General features: G+C 51.2%; 1 protein-coding gene across 1 annotated transcript; it reads left to right on the forward strand.

Annotated features, from left to right (window-relative positions):
- Positions 1–584: 584 nt before the first annotated feature.
- rrp36 (ribosomal RNA processing 36) lies at positions 585–15,346 on the forward strand. Its single transcript, XM_042333145.1, has 13 exons — positions 585–630; positions 2,767–3,035; positions 3,710–4,355; positions 6,824–7,092; positions 7,766–8,382; positions 8,580–8,608; positions 10,878–11,146; positions 11,821–12,070; positions 12,424–12,490; positions 12,691–12,795; positions 14,267–14,341; positions 14,508–14,625; positions 15,167–15,346. Exons 2-13 carry the CDS (start codon positions 2,774–2,776, stop codon positions 15,304–15,306), a joined length of 2,847 nt encoding a protein of 948 aa, XP_042189079.1. The 5' UTR covers positions 585–630; positions 2,767–2,773; the 3' UTR covers positions 15,307–15,346.
- The last annotated feature ends 875 nt before the right edge of the window (positions 15,347–16,221 follow it).

The raw sequence follows: 16,221 nt of genomic DNA on the forward strand, positions 1-16,221 counted from the left end.
ACTAGCGGCGGGGTTTGGGGTTACTAGGGGCGGGGATTGGGGGTTACTAGGGCGGGATTTGGGAGTTACTAGGGCGGGAATTGGGAGTTACTAGGGGCGGGGTTTGGGGGTTACTAAGACTGGGGTATGGGAGTTACTAGGGGCGGGGTTTGGGAGTTACTAGGGGCGGGGATTGGGGGTTACTAGGAGCGGGGTTTGGGGTTACTAGGGGCGGGAATTGGGGGTACTAGGGGCGGGGTCACTAGGGGCGGGGTTGGGGTTACTAGGGGCGGGGTTTGGGGTTACTAGGGGCGGGGGTTGGGGTTACTAGGGGCGGGGTCACTAGGGCGGGGTTTGGGTTCACTAGGGGCGGGGTTTGTGGTTACTAGGGGCGGGGTTTGTGGTAACTAGGGGCGGGGTCACTAGGGGCGGGGTTTGGGGTCACTAGGGGCGGGGTTTGGGGTTACTAGGGGCGGGGTTTGTGGTAACTAGGGGCGGGGTTTGGGGTCACTAGGGGCGGGGTTTGGGGTTACTAGGGGCGGGGTTTGTGGTAACTAGGGGCGGGGTCACTAGGGGCGGGGTTTGGGGTCAGTGGACTTGGCGTGTGGAAGGTGAGGCCTATTGTCGAGGCTGCGGCCGCGGCCTCGTGTGGTATCTCGGTCGCTGGCGGGAGGGGAGAGGAGGGAGAGGAGGGAGGGCGCGAATTCCAGCCGCGAGGGTCGGGCGGAGGGCGGAGGCCCGCGGCTCAGGGGGAGGGTTAGAGACTGATTTATTTTCCCTGGTGGCGGGGGAGAGGGAGGGGGCGGCGGCTGTCAGACACCGACTGAGGCTTTTACACCGAAACGGACTGTAATTATAACCCATTGATATTATTAATATTATTATTATTATTGTAATAATGCAACAGCTGACAAGCTCCTGTTTGGCTGAACCAGACGAGGTGTGTTCACGTGGTCAGTTGAGGAAGAAGCCGGTGTCCGACACACGTGGAAACCCATGACCAGAGGCTTCAGACTGTCTGAGCTGAGGATCCCATAATAATAATATAGTAATAATCATAATAATAATAATCCTTGCATTTGATATAGCGCTTTTATAAGTGTTCACTCAGTCCATGACTGTTTGTCGTGCTGTGGCTGCAGCATTTCGCCCACAGAATATATAGTCCATTCACTTTACAGTGTGATCTGTGAAGCGCTTTGGGACGTCCTCCCGACGTGAAAAGCGCTATATCAAATGCAAGGATTATTATTATTATTATTATTATTATTATATACCCTCTGTGGTGGACTCCAGTAATCCTCCCAGGGCACTGCTAATGACAGATGACCCTCACCTGCAGGACTTTGAGGTGCAGACAAGTCACTGGGAAGGCAGGGATTCTTCCGTGCTGCAAGCAGTGTGATGGGGCTATGTATGGAGCTGGTGAGGATGGGGGTGTGGAGCTGGTGAGGATGGGGGTGTGGAGCTGGTGGGGATGGGGTGTGGAGCTGGTGGGATGGGGGTGTGGAGCTGGTGGGGATGGGGGTGTGGAGCTGGTGAGGATGGGGGTGTGGAGCTGGTGAGGGATGGGGGTGTGGAGCTGGTGGGGATGGGGGTGTGGAGCTGGTGGGGATGGGGGTGTGGAGCTGGTGGGGATGGGGGTGTGGAGCTGGTGGGGATGGGGGTGTGGAGCTGGTGGGGATGGGGGTGTGGAGCTGGTGGGGATGGGGGTGTGGAGCTGGTGAGGATGGTGTGGAGCTGGTGAGGATGGGGGTGTGGAGCTGGTGAGGATGGTGTGGAGCTGGTGAGGATGGTGTGGAGCTGGTGAGGATGGGGGTGTGGAGCTGGTGAGGATGGGATGTGGAGCTGGTGAGGATGGGGGTGTGGAGCTGGTGGGGATGGGGGTGTGGAGCTGGTGAGGATGGTGTGGAGCTGGTGGGGATGGGGGTGTGGAGCTGGTGAGGATGGTGTGGAGCTGGTGAGGATGGGGGTGTGGAGCTGGTGAGGATGGGATGTGGAGCTGGTGAGGATGGGGGTGTGGAGCTGGTGGGGATGGGGGTGTGGAGCTGGTGAGGATGGGGGTGTGGAGCTGGTGGGGATGGGGGTGTGGAGCTGGTGGGGATGGGGGTGTGGAGCTGGTGGGATGGGGTGTGGAGCTGGTGAGGATGGGATGTGGAGCTGGTGAGGATGGGGGTGTGGAGCTGGTGAGGATGGGGGTGTGGAGCTGGTGAGGATGGGGGTGTGGAGCTGGTGAGGATGGGGGTGTGGAGCTGGTGAGGATGGGGGTGTGGAGCTGGTGAGGATGGGGGTGTGGAGCTGGTGACGAAGCGGTGATGGGTGTGTGAAGCCTTGCATAATTGATACCAAATATATATATTGAAAGATCGCATTCTGGAATAATTCTGGTAGCAGAACTAAACTGTGTGGCAGTCTCTAATTATCTGTGATAATTATTTTTAAGATGATCCCTTAAAAAAAAATGTGGTCATTCAATCCGACTGTGGGACACTGCTGTGTGCAATTGGCTGTCTCGTTTCGCCCACAAAAATACATTCAATTCACTTTACAGTGTAATCTGTGAAGCACTCCTATGGCATTTCTTGTTGAGACGACTCAACAATGTGATAAGGCTCTATATCAAAAGCAAAGATTACTATTATTGGAGTAATAGGTATGTGGAGCCTGAGGTTGGAGTTCTTTTGTAATTTAGGGTGCAGGCACAGCTATAAACTGAGCAATGCTGGTGGCTATGTCTGGGGAACCCGGCACTCAATTTAGTGACATCTGGGGTTTGGTTTCTTTCAGCTGGAGTATGCCTGAAGATCAGAAGATGAGAGTGAGGAGGACACCGCCCCTGCCTCGTGGGGAGCCTGAAGAGATTCCATTCCCTGAACCCAAAGCTCACTGCAAAGCATCTGAGTGGGCAGAGAGATCCGAGGAGCTCAACCCCGAGGGTGAAACAGAGACCGATAGCGAGGAGGAGGACGAGAAAGATGAGACGATGGGTATCGAGTCTGAGGACTCTGACTCTTCAGAGGAGGAGGAGGACCTGATGGAAGATTCTATTAAGACAGGTGATTTTGATATTACATCTGATACAATGTCGCCCACAACTTTAGAACATCTCCGAGCACTTCACAGATGGGAGGGGTATAGAGGGAGAGAGATGAGGGCAAAGAGCGGGAGAGAGCGCATAGTGGTATCATAGAGAAGGGGGGGAGAAAGAGACAGCAATGGGTAGAGAGTGAGTAAAAATGGGGGTGCAGAGAGGGAGAGAGCAAGGGACAGAGAAAGGAGGGCAGAGGAGCAGAGTGCACAAGGAGAGAACACGGGTGACAGGTGGAGGGGGGAGAAAATGGGTGCAGAGAGGGGGAGATATGAAGGGAATAAAACGAGTGTAGAAAATACTGTAATAATAAGAGAAATCAATTTGAGAAATAAATTGGTCACTCAATTCACAACTGTTTGTGAGACGTCACTGTGCGCAATTGTCTGCCATGTTTCGCCCACAAAATACATAGTCAATCCACTTTACAATATATTCTGTAAAGAGCTTTGAGACGTCTCAACGATGTGATAAGGCGCTATATCAAATGCAAGGATTATTATTATTATATGGTGCCTTATCACGTTGCAAAGCGCATCACAGAATATACTGTAAGTAGAATTGAATGTGTACTTTGTGGACCAGGAATAAACTCTGAAGCTATGGATTGTTCTCCTCAAACCTCTTTCCCTGTTCCCCCAGAGTTTTCCACGCTGTCGTTCACAGAGCTCCAGCAGCTGCAGAATCGGGTGGGAATGAAGGCGTTCAACCAGATGCTGTACAGAGCACCGTCAGCCACCCAGCGCACATCATCGCCGGGGAAGGCAGCCACCCAGAGCACATCAGCGCCGGGGAAGGCAGCCACCCAGAGCACATCAGGACTGGGGAAGGCAGCCACCCAGAGCACATCAGCGCCGGGGAAGGCAGCCACCCAGAGCACATCAGCGCCGGGGAAGGCAGTCACCCAGAGCACATCAGCGCCGGGGAAGGCAGCCACCCAGAGCACATCAGCGCCGGGGAAGGCAGCCACCCAGAGCACATCAGGACTGGGGAAGGCAGCCACCCAGAGCACATCAGCGCCGGGGAAGGCAGCCACCCAGAGCACATCAGCGCCGGGGAAGGCAGCCACCCAGAGCATGTCAGCACCGGGGAAGGCAGCCACCCAGAGCATGTCAGCACCGGGGAAGGCAGCCACCCAGAGCACATCAGCGCCGGGGAAGGCAGCCACCCAGAGCACATCAGCGCCGGGGAAGGCAGCTACCCAGAGCACATCAGGACTGGGGAAGGCAGCCACCCAGAGCACAGCAGGACTGGGGAAGGCAGCTCCGAAACGCACCAACAAGAATAGGTAACGGGAGAACTCGCGTGCGCTTCCAAACTCGTGTGCGCCTCCAAACTGCAGTGCCATCATCCCCATCCTCACCGGGCTCCACACGAAAAACACACTCAATTCACTTTACAATATATATTCGTGAAGTGTTTTGAAGTGCTTGGCAAGAGCCGAGGCTTGGGGACCCCAGAGTGTGCGTTGGGGTATCTGTTGGAGTCGAACCGGTTAAAACCGCACAGGAGGACGGTCACCAGTTTATTGTCTGACATCCAACAAGTGCGGTTTGAGACCCTCATGAGGTGAATGGTAGACAGCAAGAACTCCCTGTAAACCCCTGCTTACCGAGCAGTAAGTAGGAACCTGTTGTTAGTCGATTGGCAGATTGTTTTTCCGGGGGTAATAATCCCCGTTAAAAATAATAATGACAATAATAAATTGGTCACTTCAATCCACGACTGTTTGTGGGACACTGCTGTGCGTAATAGGGTTCCTCGCTTCGCCCACAAAATATACAGTCAATTCACTTTAAGTATATTCTGTGAAGCGCTTTGAGGCGTCTCGAAGACGTGATAAGGCGCTATATCAAATGCAAGGATTATTATAAAAACAAAAACAGAAGTCGCTGGGAACACTATGCCTCTATGTTGCCTGACCTGCTGAATGTTCCCAGCGACTGCTGTTTTTGTTTTGAGATTTCCGGCATCTGCAATATTTTGGCTATTATTATTAGTAGTATTAAGGTTATTATTACTATTAAGCTGTCTCCCAGAGGCTGAGTCAGCTAGGGTGACTATATTTTGTAAACCAAATCCAGGGTTTATTATTAAAAAACATATTAAAAAAAATTAACTCACCGCAATTGCTGATGCTGGCAGTTAATGGAGAAGCTTGTTGGATTAATGGCTGTGTTGCTGTGTTGAGCGTATCTGTTTTATCTAGAATTTTATTGTTTTTGCTCAGTTTGTTGCTGAAACTCAAGACAGGGCGAATCTGGCTCCAGGGACACAATATTTCATCCAAGGATTGTCTCTGGAAATCGGGGATGTACGGTCACCCCACCGGATAGAGCCGGGGTCTCCTTGGGGCCAACGGAGCCAGGGTCAGGGTGACAGATGGAGGCTTGGCAACTGAACTAACTGCAGGGTATTGGTTAGAGCATTTGCCTCATAAACGAGAGGTCCTGGGTTTGATCCCAGGCAGGGCAAAACCCTGGGCAAGTTTCCTTGCTCCACACTCCTCTATTTACCGAGCAGTAAGTAGGGAACTGGTTGTTATTCAATTGGCGGATCGCTTTTCTGGGATAATAATCACTTAAAAAAAAAAGTGTTCACTCAGTCCATGACTGTTTGTCGTGCTGTGGATACAGCATTTCGCCCACAGAATATATAGTCAATTCACGTTACAGTGTATTCCGTGAAGCACTTTGAGATATTTCTAAAACGTGATAAGGCGCTATATCAAATGCAAGGATTATTATTAGTATCATATACCCTCTGTGGTGGACTCCAGTAATCCTCCCAGGGCACTGCTAATGACAGATGACCCTCATCTGCAGGACTTTGAGGTGCAGACAAGTCACTGGGAAGGCAGGGATTCTTCCGTGCTGCAAGCAGTGTGATGGGGCTATGTATGGAGCTGGTGAGGATGGGGGTGTGGAGCTGGTGAGGATGGGGGTGTGGAGCTGGTGAGGATGGGGGTGTGGAGCTGGTGAGGATGGGGGTGTGGAGCTGGTGAGGATGGGGGTGTGGAGCTGGTGGGATGGGGGTGTGGAGCTGGTGAGGATGGGGTGTGGAGCTGGTGAGGATGGGCGTGTGGAGCTGGTGAGGATGGGGGTGTGGAGCTGGTGAGGATGGTGTGGAGCTGGTGAGGATGGGGGTGTGGAGCTGGTGAGGATGGGGGTGTGGAGCTGGTGGGGATGGGGGTGTGGAGCTGGTGAGGATGGGGGTGTGGAGCTGGTGAGGATGGGGGTGTGGAGCTGGTGGGGATGGGGGTGTGGAGCTGGTGACGAAGTGGTGATGGGTGTGTGAAGCCTCGCATAATTGATACCAAATATATATATTGAAAGATCGCATTCTGGAATAATTCTGGTAGCAGAACTAAACTGTGTGGCAGTCTCTAATTATCTGTGATAATTATTTTTAAGATGATCCCTTAAAAAAAAATGTGGTCATTCAATCCGACTGTGGGACACTGCTGTGTGCAATTGGCTGTCTCGTTCGCCCACAAAAATACATTCAATTCACTTTACAGTGTAATCTGTGAAGCACTCCTATGGCATTTCTTGTTGAGACGACTCAACAATGTGATAAGGCTCTATATCAAAAGCAAAGATTACTATTATTGGAGTAATGGGTATGTGGAGCCTGAGGTTGGAGTTCTTTTGTAATTTAGGGTGCAGGCACAGCTATAAACTGAGCAATGCTGGTGGCTATGTCTGGGGAACCCGGCACTCAATTTAGTGACATCTGGGGTTTGGTTTCTTTCAGCTGGAGTATGCCTGAAGATCAGAAGATGAGAGTGAGGAGGACACCGCCCCTGCCTCGTGGGGAGCCTGAAGAGATTCCATTCCCTGAACCCAAAGCTCACTGCAAAGCATCTGAGTGGGCAGAGAGATCCGAGGAGCTCAACCCCGAGGGTGAAATAGAGACCGATAGCGAGGAGGAGGACGAGGAAGATGAGACGATGGGTATCGGGTCTGAGGACTCTGACTCTTCAGAGGATGAGGAGGACCTGATGAAAGATTCTATTAAGACAGGTGATTTTGATATTACATCTGATACAATGTCGCCCACAACTTTAGAACATCTCCGAGCACTTCACAGATGGGAGGGGTATAGAGGGAGAGAGATGAGGGCAAAGAGCGGGAGAGAGCGCATCGTGGTATCATAGAGAAGGGGGGGAGAAAGAGACAGCAATGGGTAGAGAGTGAGTAAAAATGGGGGTGCAGAGAGGGAGAGAGCAAGGGGACAGAGAAAGGAGGGCAGAGGAGCAGAGTGCACAAGGAGAGAACACGGGTGACAGGTGGAGGGGGAGAGAATGGGTGCAGAGAGGGGGAGATATGAAGGGAATAAAACGAGTGTAGAAAATACTGTAATAATAAGAGAAATCAATTTGAGAAATCAATTGGTCACTCAATTCACAACTGTTTGTGGGACGTCACTGTGCGCAATTGTCTGCCATGTTTCGCCCACAAAATACATAGTCAATCCACTTTACAATATATTCTGTAAAGAGCTTTGAGACGTCTCAACGATGTGATAAGGCGCTATATCAAATGCAAGGATTATTATTATTATATGGTGCCTTATCACGTTGCAAAGCGCATCACAGAATATACTGTAAGTAGAATTGAATGTGTACTTTGTGGACCAGGAATAAACTCTGAAGCTATGGATTGTTCTCCTCAAACCTCTTTCCCTGTTCCCCAGAGTTTTCCACGCTGTCGTTCACAGAGCTCCAGCAGCTGCAGAATCGGGTGGGAATGAAGGCGTTCAACCAGATGCTGTACAGAGCACCGTCAGCCACCCAGCGCACATCAGCGCCGGGGAAGGCAGCCACCCAGAGCACATCAGCGCCGGGGAAGGCAGCCACCCAGAGCACATCAGGACTGGGGAAGGCAGCCACCCAGAGCACATCAGCGCCGGGGAAGGCAGCCACCCAGAGCATGTCAGCACCGGGGAAGGCAGCCACCCAGAGCACATCAGGACTGGGGAAGGCAGCCACCCAGAGCACATCAGCGCCGGGGAAGGCAGCCACCCAGAGCACATCAGCGCCGGGGAAGGCAGTCACCCAGAGCACATCAGCGCCGGGGAAGGCAGCCACCCAGAGCACATCAGCGCCGGGGAAGGCAGCTACCCAGAGCACATCAGCGCCGGGGAAGGCAGCCACCCAGAGCATGTCAGCACCGGGGAAGGCAGCTACCCAGAGCACATCAGGTCTGGGGAAGGCAGCCACCCAGAGCACATCAGCGCCGGGGAAGGCAGCCACCCAGAGCACATCAGCGCCGGGGAAGGCAGCCACCCAGAGCACATCAGGACTGGGGAAGGCAGCCACCCAGAGCACATCAGCGCCGGGGAAGGCAGCCACCCAGAGCACATCAGCGCCGGGAAGGCAGCCACCCAGAGCATGTCAGCACCGGGGAAGGCAGCCACCCAGAGCATGTCAGCACCGGGGAAGGCAGCCACCCAGAGCACGTCAGCACCGGGGAAGGCGGCCACCCAGAGCATGTCAGCACCGGGGAAGGCAGCTCCGAATCGCACCAACAAGAATAGGTAACGGGAGAACTCGCGCGCGCTTCCAAACTTGTGTGCGCCTCCAAACTGCAGTGCCATCATCCCCATCCTCACCGGGCTCCACACGAAAAACACACTCAATTCACTTTACAATATATATTCGTGAAGTGTTTTGAAGTGCTTGGCAAGAGCCGAGGCTTGGGGACCCCAGAGTGTGCGTTGGGGTATCTGTTGGAGTCGAACCGGTTAAAACCGCACAGGAGGACGGTCACCAGTTTATTGTCTGACATCCAACAAGTGCGGTTTGAGACCCTCATGAGGTGAATGGTAGACAGCAAGAACTCCCTGTAAACCCCTGCTTACCGAGCAGTAAGTAGGAACCTGTTGTTAGTCGATTGGCAGATTGTTTTTCCGGGGGTAATAATCCCCGTTAAAAATAATAATGACAATAATAAATTGGTCACTTCAATCCACGACTGTTTGTGGGACACTGCTGTGCGTAATAGGGTTTCTCGCTTCGCCCACGAAATATACAGTCAATTCACTTTAAGTATATTCTGTGAAGCGCTTTGAGGCGTGTCGAAGACGTGATAAGGCGCTATATCAAATGCAAGGATTATTATAAAAACAAAAACAGAAGTCGCTGGGAACACTATGCCTCGATGTTGCCTGACCTGCTGAATGTTCCCAGCGACTGCTGTTTTTGTTTTGAGATTTCCGGCATCTGCAATATTTTGGCTATTATTATTAGTAGTATTAAGGTTATTATTACTATTAAGCTGTCTCCCAGAGGCTGAGTCAGCTAGGGTGACTATATTTTGTAAACCAAATCCAGGGTTTATTATTAAAAAACATATTAAAAAAAATTAACTCACCGCAATTGCTGATGCTGGCAGTTAATGGAGAAGCTTGTTGGATTAATGGCTGTGTTGCTGTGTTAAGCGTATCTGTTTTATCTAGAATTTTATTGTTTTTGCTCAGTTTGTTGCTGAAACTCAAGACAGGGCGAATCTGGCTCCTGGGACACAATATTTCATCCAAGGATTGTCTCTGGAAATCGGGGATGTACGGTCACCCCACCGGATAGAGCCGGGGTCTCCCTGGGGCCAACGGAGCCAGGGTCAGGGTGACAGATGGAGACTTGGCAACAGAACTAACTGTAGGGTATTGGTTAGAGCATTTGCCTCATAAACGAGAGGTCCTGGGTTTGATCCCAGGCAGGGCAAAACGCTGGGCAAGTTTCCTTATCCACACGCCTCTATTTACCGAGCAGTAAGTAGGGAACTGGTTGTTATTCAATTGGCGGATCGCTTTTCTGGGATAATAATCACTTAAAAAAAAGTGTTCACTCAGTCCATGACTGTTTGTCGTGCTGTGGCTACAGCATTTCGCCCACAGAATATATAGTCAATTCACGTTACAGTGTATTCCGTGAAGCACTTTGAGATATTTCTAAAACGTGATAAGGCGCTATATCAAATGCAAGGATTATTATTAGTATCATATACCCTCTGTGGTGGGCTCCAGTAATCCTCCCAGGGCACTGCTAATGACAGATGACCCTCATCTGCAGGACTTTGAGGTGCAGACAAGTCACTGGGAAGACAGGGATTCTTCCGTGCTGCAAGCAGGTGATGGAATGGGGGCTAGTGTAGGATGGGAGCTGGTGAGGATGGGGGTGTGGAGCTGGTGGGGGTGGGGTGTGGAGCTGGTGAGGATGGGGGTGTGGAGCTGGTGAGGATGGGGTGTGGAGCTGGTGAGGATGGTGGTGTGGAGCTGGTGAGGATGGGGTGTGGAGCTGGGGGATGGGGGTGTGGAGCTGGTGACGAAGTGGTGATGGGTGTGTGAAGCCTCGCATAATTGATACCAAATATATATATTGAAAGATCGCATTCTGGAATAATTCTGGTAGCAGAACTAAACTGTGTGGCAGTCTCTAATTATCTGTGATAATTATTTTTAAGATGATCCCTTAAAAAAAAATGTGGTCATTCAATCCGACTGTGGGACACTGCTGTGTGCAATTGGCTGTCTCGTTTCGCCCACAAAAATACATTCAATTCACTTTACAGTGTAATCTGTGAAGCACTCCTATGGCATTTCTTGTTGAGACGACTCAACAATGTGATAAGGCTCTATATCAAAAGCAAAGATTACTATTATTGGAGTAATGGGTATGTGGAGCCTGAGGTTGGAGTTCTTTTGTAATTTAGGGTGCAGGCACAGCTATAAACTGAGCAATGCTGGTGGCTATGTCTGGGGAACCCGGCACTCAATTTAGTGACATCTGGGGTTTGGTTTCTTTCAGCTGGAGTATGCCTGAAGATCAGAAGATGAGAGTGAGGAGGACACCGCCCCTGCCTCGTGGGGAGCCTGAAGAGATTCCATTCCCTGAACCCAAAGCTCACTGCAAAGCATCTGAGTGGGCAGAGAGATCCGAGGAGCTCAACCCCGAGGGTGAAATAGAGACCGATAGCGAGGAGGAGGACGAGGAAGATGAGACGATGGGTATCGGGTCTGAGGACTCTGACTCTTCAGAGGATGAGGAGGACCTGATGAAAGATTCTATTAAGACAGGTGATTTTGATATTACATCTGATACAATGTCGCCCACAACTTTAGAACATCTCCGAGCACTTCACAGATGGGAGGGGTATAGAGGGAGAGAGATGAGGGCAAAGAGCGGGAGAGAGCGCATCGTGGTATCATAGAGAAGGGGGGAGAAAGAGACAGCAATGGGTAGAGAGTGAGTAAAAATGGGGGTGCAGAGAGGGAGAGAGCAAGGGGACAGAGAAAGGAGGGCAGAGGAGCAGAGTGCACAAGGAGAGAACACGGGTGACAGGTGGAGGGGGGAGAGAATGGGTGCAGAGAGGGGGAGATATGAAGGGAATAAAACGAGTGTAGAAAATACTGTAATAATAAGAGAAATCAATTTGAGAAATCAATTGGTCACTCAATTCACAACTGTTTGTGGGACGTCACTGTGCGCAATTGTCTGCCATGTTTCGCCCACAAAATACATAGTCAATCCACTTTACAATATATTCTGTAAAGAGCTTTGAGACGTCTCAACGATGTGATAAGGCGCTATATCAAATGCAAGGATTATTATTATTATATGGTGCCTTATCACGTTGCAAAGCGCATCACAGAATATACTGTAAGTAGAATTGAATGTGTACTTTGTGGACCAGGAATAAACTAGAAAGCTATGGATTGTTCTCCTCAAACCTCTTTCCCTGTTCCCCCAGAGCTTTCCACACTGTCGTTCACAGAGCTCCAGCAGCTGCAGAATCGGGTGGGAATGAAGGCGTTCAACCAGATGCTGTACAGAGCACCGTCAGCCACCCAGAGCACATCAGCGCCGGGGAAGGCAGCCACCCAGAGCACATCAGCGCCGGGGAAGGCAGCCACCCAGAGCATGTCAGCACCGGGGAAGGCAGCCACCCAGAGCACATCAGGACTGGGGAAGGCAGCTCCGAAACGCACCAACAAGAATAGGTAACGGGAGAACTCGCGTGCGCTTCCAAACTTGTGTGCGCCTCCAAACTGCAGTGCCATCATCCCCATCCTCACCGGGCTCCACACGAAAAAAACACTCAATTCACTTTACAATATATATTCGTGAAGTGCTTTGAAATGTCTCAAAGTGCATCACAGATATACTGTAAAGGCAACAGAGATGAGAGCAATAAGGTTGATTCCTCCAGTGTTGGAGGGACAAGCTGTATGGAATGACCAGATTAGCTGTGTATCCTCGATCAAATAGACCTTCATCTGGACTTTTGGTGGGATTTGTAATCAGCCTGTGGGGAGTGTGCAGTCAGAGTGAGTGTTACCTCTACTCTTTTCAGGCCTCTGGAGATGTCTGCCAAGCAGCGAGTGCCCTTCCTCAGGAAAGTGGTTCCTGTCAAGAAGCAGGTGAGTGCCAAGCGTCGGATTCTGCTTTCCCTCTCCTACTGGATTCTGACTATTGTGCCCCCTATTTTGGGTGTGAGTGAGCTCTTGCCTTTGAGGGGTGAGGGTGCTCCCTACCTTATGGGCGTGTGTACTGGGTACTTGCTGTGGCTTGTGCTATAGCCCCTGTTGCCTCAGTCACAGTGTGGTGTGGTTTCTTGCAGAGAGCCAGAGATCCTCGATTCGATGACCTGTCTGGAGAATACAAGCCTTCGATCTTTGAAAAGACCTATGCTTTCCTGGACGATATGAAGAAGGAGGAGAAGGAGGTCAGTGCCACAGTGGGTGGGGAAGAAAGAGTGTGGGTATCCGTGGAGAGAGAGAGAGTTTGTGTGTGTGTGTGTGTGTAGAGAGAGTGTGTGGGGGGGAAGATTGTGTGTGTGGAAAGAGAATGTGTGTATGTGCGGAGAGAGAGAGTGTAGAATGTAAAGAGAGTGTGTGTATGTGTGTGTGGAGGGTGGGGTTGTGGAGTAGAGAGGATAGTCATTGAGAATTGATGAGAGCTGGAATCTTTCTTTGTACCAGAAACATCTGCCTAGTGCAGTGGTGGCGAACCTTTTTGGTCGGCCAACAAAATACATTTCTTGATTGAATATTTCTCGATTTATACCATAAATTATGCCATCGAGGAATAAAATGGAAACAAAACATTGATTCCCCCGATTCCCTCAGTCCTTGCCAGACTGCACTGGCTGCCTATCCCAGAGAGGATCGATTTCAAGATCCTCACCCTTGTATTCAAATCTTTCCACTCCTCTGCACCCCGCTACCTCTCTGACCTCTCTCCTCAAAACAGTACCCGTTGCCTCCGTTCCTCCAGGTCTGGCCTCCTCCTCATCGCCTGAGTCCTCTGCTCCACCCCCGGCGGCCGTGCCTTCAGCCACTAAGCCCCGAGGCTCTGGATTCCCTTCCTCACTCCCTTCGTCTCACTTCCTCTCTTCCTACTTTCAGGTCCCTACTGAAGACCTTTCTTTTCGACCGCGCCTTTGGTCACCTTCCTCCCCCTCCCCCTGGCTCGGCCCCGGGATTCGTGACTGTGAAGCACTCTGAGATGCCGTCTGGCGTGGAGGTCGCTATATAAATCGAAGTTGTTGTTGATTTAAAATGGATTTACCTAGACTAGTGCGAATGTTCGCAGGTGGGCACTTCTTGACTGTCCCTAGGGGGCCACGTCAGGCCCACAGGCCGTGGGTTGCTCGCCACTGGCCTAGAACACATATATGTCCACAAAGTCCTGTTACCCACTGTTACAAAACATCAGTGTGAGACTACGGAGGAGCTGAAACAAGCCGTCAGAAATGCATTTCGCCTCCATGTTACGGAAGATGTGGCACTTAACATGGCAACGGATCATTATCTGCCATGAAAATGATGGCGCCCACACACACACACACACACACACCGATCCTCTGATCATCTATATACAGTTGAGTACTTGTATGGAATACAATGAAGTACTTCTAGATACAATTAATATCATTCTTCCACAGGTTTCAATTGTTGGTCAGTGCACTGCAGGAAAAAAAAGTAAAAAGACTTTGTGGACTGTATGTGTGTGGAGAGGGTATGTATGTGTGTATGTGTGTGGAAAGGGGTTGTAGAGCAGAGAGGGTCAGTCTCAATATATATATATATATATATGAATAAGTCTATGTGTTTTACACCTGAGTCACATTTTGTGCTGATTCCCCCCGATGCCTTGTTGTGGCTGGAGCTAATCTCCTTCCTTACCCCTGGTAGATGGTGAAGAAGCAATTGAATAAAGTGCAGGATCCAAACAGGAAGCAGGAGCTGGAGCAACTTTTACAGAGAATGGTGAGTGATCGGGGAGGTGGTGTGTGGGGTGTGTGAGGGAGCAATGTTACTGGTGCTGGCCTTTGGTTGTAGACTGGTGAGCTGGACTTTGGCCTGGGGGGTGGGTTTGGGAAGCGGCGATGTTGTATGCTCATTGCCGTCTGCTCTCCCCCCCCCCCCCCCTCAGAACAACCAGGAGGATGCCCAGAGCAGCAGACGGCGAGAGCGGGAGCGACACCTGCAGTTTAAGAGACAGCAACGTGAGCGGGTCCGGCAGGGCAGCAAACCCTTCCACCTGACCAAATGTGAGTAGAGACACTACAACCTCCTCCCCGTATCTCAGGCTCTTCCCCCATATCTCCCACGCCTCTCCCGTGTATCTCCCACGTCTCTGAGACTCTACCCTGCATGGAGGGTGCTATATAAGTGCAAGTTGTTGTTGTCTCCCAAGCCCTTTACCCACATCTCCCAGGACCCTACCCCACATCTTTCAGCACTCTCCACCATGTCACACAGGACCCTCCCCATCTTCTGGTCGCAGCTGAAGACCTTCCTCTTCGACCAGGCTTACGGTCACCTCCCTCTGACTCGGCTTCGTGCTCCACCACTGTCAAGCGCTCTGGGACACAATCCTGTGTGAATGCAAGTTGTTGTTGTCTCGAAGACCCCTCCACCTGTACCACTCAGACCCCTCCTCTATATCTCTTAGAATCCTCCTCCTGCATCTCTCCCCCCCCTCCCTCCCACCCGTACCCCTGAGCGCTGAAGTACTTCCTGCACTGTAGCTGTGCCCCTGAAGTCTCCCTAGGGCCATACGCTGACCGTACCCTTTTCTTGTTGTTGCAGCCGCCCAGCGGGAGATGGAGTTGGCAGAGAAATACCGGGAGCTGAAGCGGAGCGGCAAGCTGGAGTCCTTCCTCGGGAAGAAGCGCAAGAGGAACGCCGTCAAGGACCGTCGCAGAATGCCCACGAAGCAACCCGCGTAACAGCAACCAGCAGGCACTGGCAGTACACGAGCCGTGATGTGGAGGGAGGGAGGGATGTCAGCCAGGGTAGCTAGGCTGTCAGTAAGTGAGTTGTCAGGTGGGCGAGGGGGTGGGGAGGGGGGGGAGAAGCTGGTGATTTTTTTTTGGTCAGCTGGGTCTGACCCATCACCGTGCTTAAGAGTATTCAAACCAAACTGAGAATTCCATGCATCCCACCTACACGTGGAAATCCCAGAGATAAGTTATTAGAACGCGCACTCTGCCCCTGCAGGAACGCATCCTGCTTACCTAATTCCGGAAAGTATTAGGCGCAGGTCGGCAGGAGTTTGGGGACCCCAGGGTGTGAGTTGGGGTAACTGTTGGAGTCTCACCAGTTGGTGATAACATAGGTCTGTGATTGGTCACACAACTGTTTGTGAGACACTGTTGGGCACAAATTGGCTGCCGCTTTACAGTATATTCTGTGAAGCACTTTAAGACGTCTCAACGCCTTGATGAGGTGCTATATTAAATGCAACGATTATTTTTGTGTTATAAGCCAGGCACTGTGTTACTCCCTGGCTAAGTGGGATCTTCCCATCATCAACTTCAATCTTTACTCTCCCTTGAGGCGAGGGTGAGGATATCACAGTAAACGCTGGCCCTCACAGAGGGCTTCTGAGCCACTTTGTCTGTTGAATGTTTTGTTCTCCCCGGAGGAGGGTGAAATCCACTCTTTCGCTGGCCCAGAGATCCTCTGAGATCTTGTGCCAAGATCAGTTGGAAAGGCTAATAATAACATAGCTCCTTATCACGTCGCGAAGAATTCGCAAAGCATTTCACAGGATACACTGTAAAGTGAATCGACTTGTAATTTGTGAGCGAAACACAGCAGCCAGTTTGAGCGCAGCAGTGTCCCACAAACAGCCATGGAGT

The sequence above is a fragment of the Callorhinchus milii genome, unplaced genomic scaffold (genome assembly GCF_018977255.1).
Source record: "Callorhinchus milii isolate IMCB2004 unplaced genomic scaffold, IMCB_Cmil_1.0 Scaffold3, whole genome shotgun sequence".
Taxonomy (NCBI): Eukaryota; Metazoa; Chordata; class Chondrichthyes; order Chimaeriformes; family Callorhinchidae; genus Callorhinchus; species Callorhinchus milii.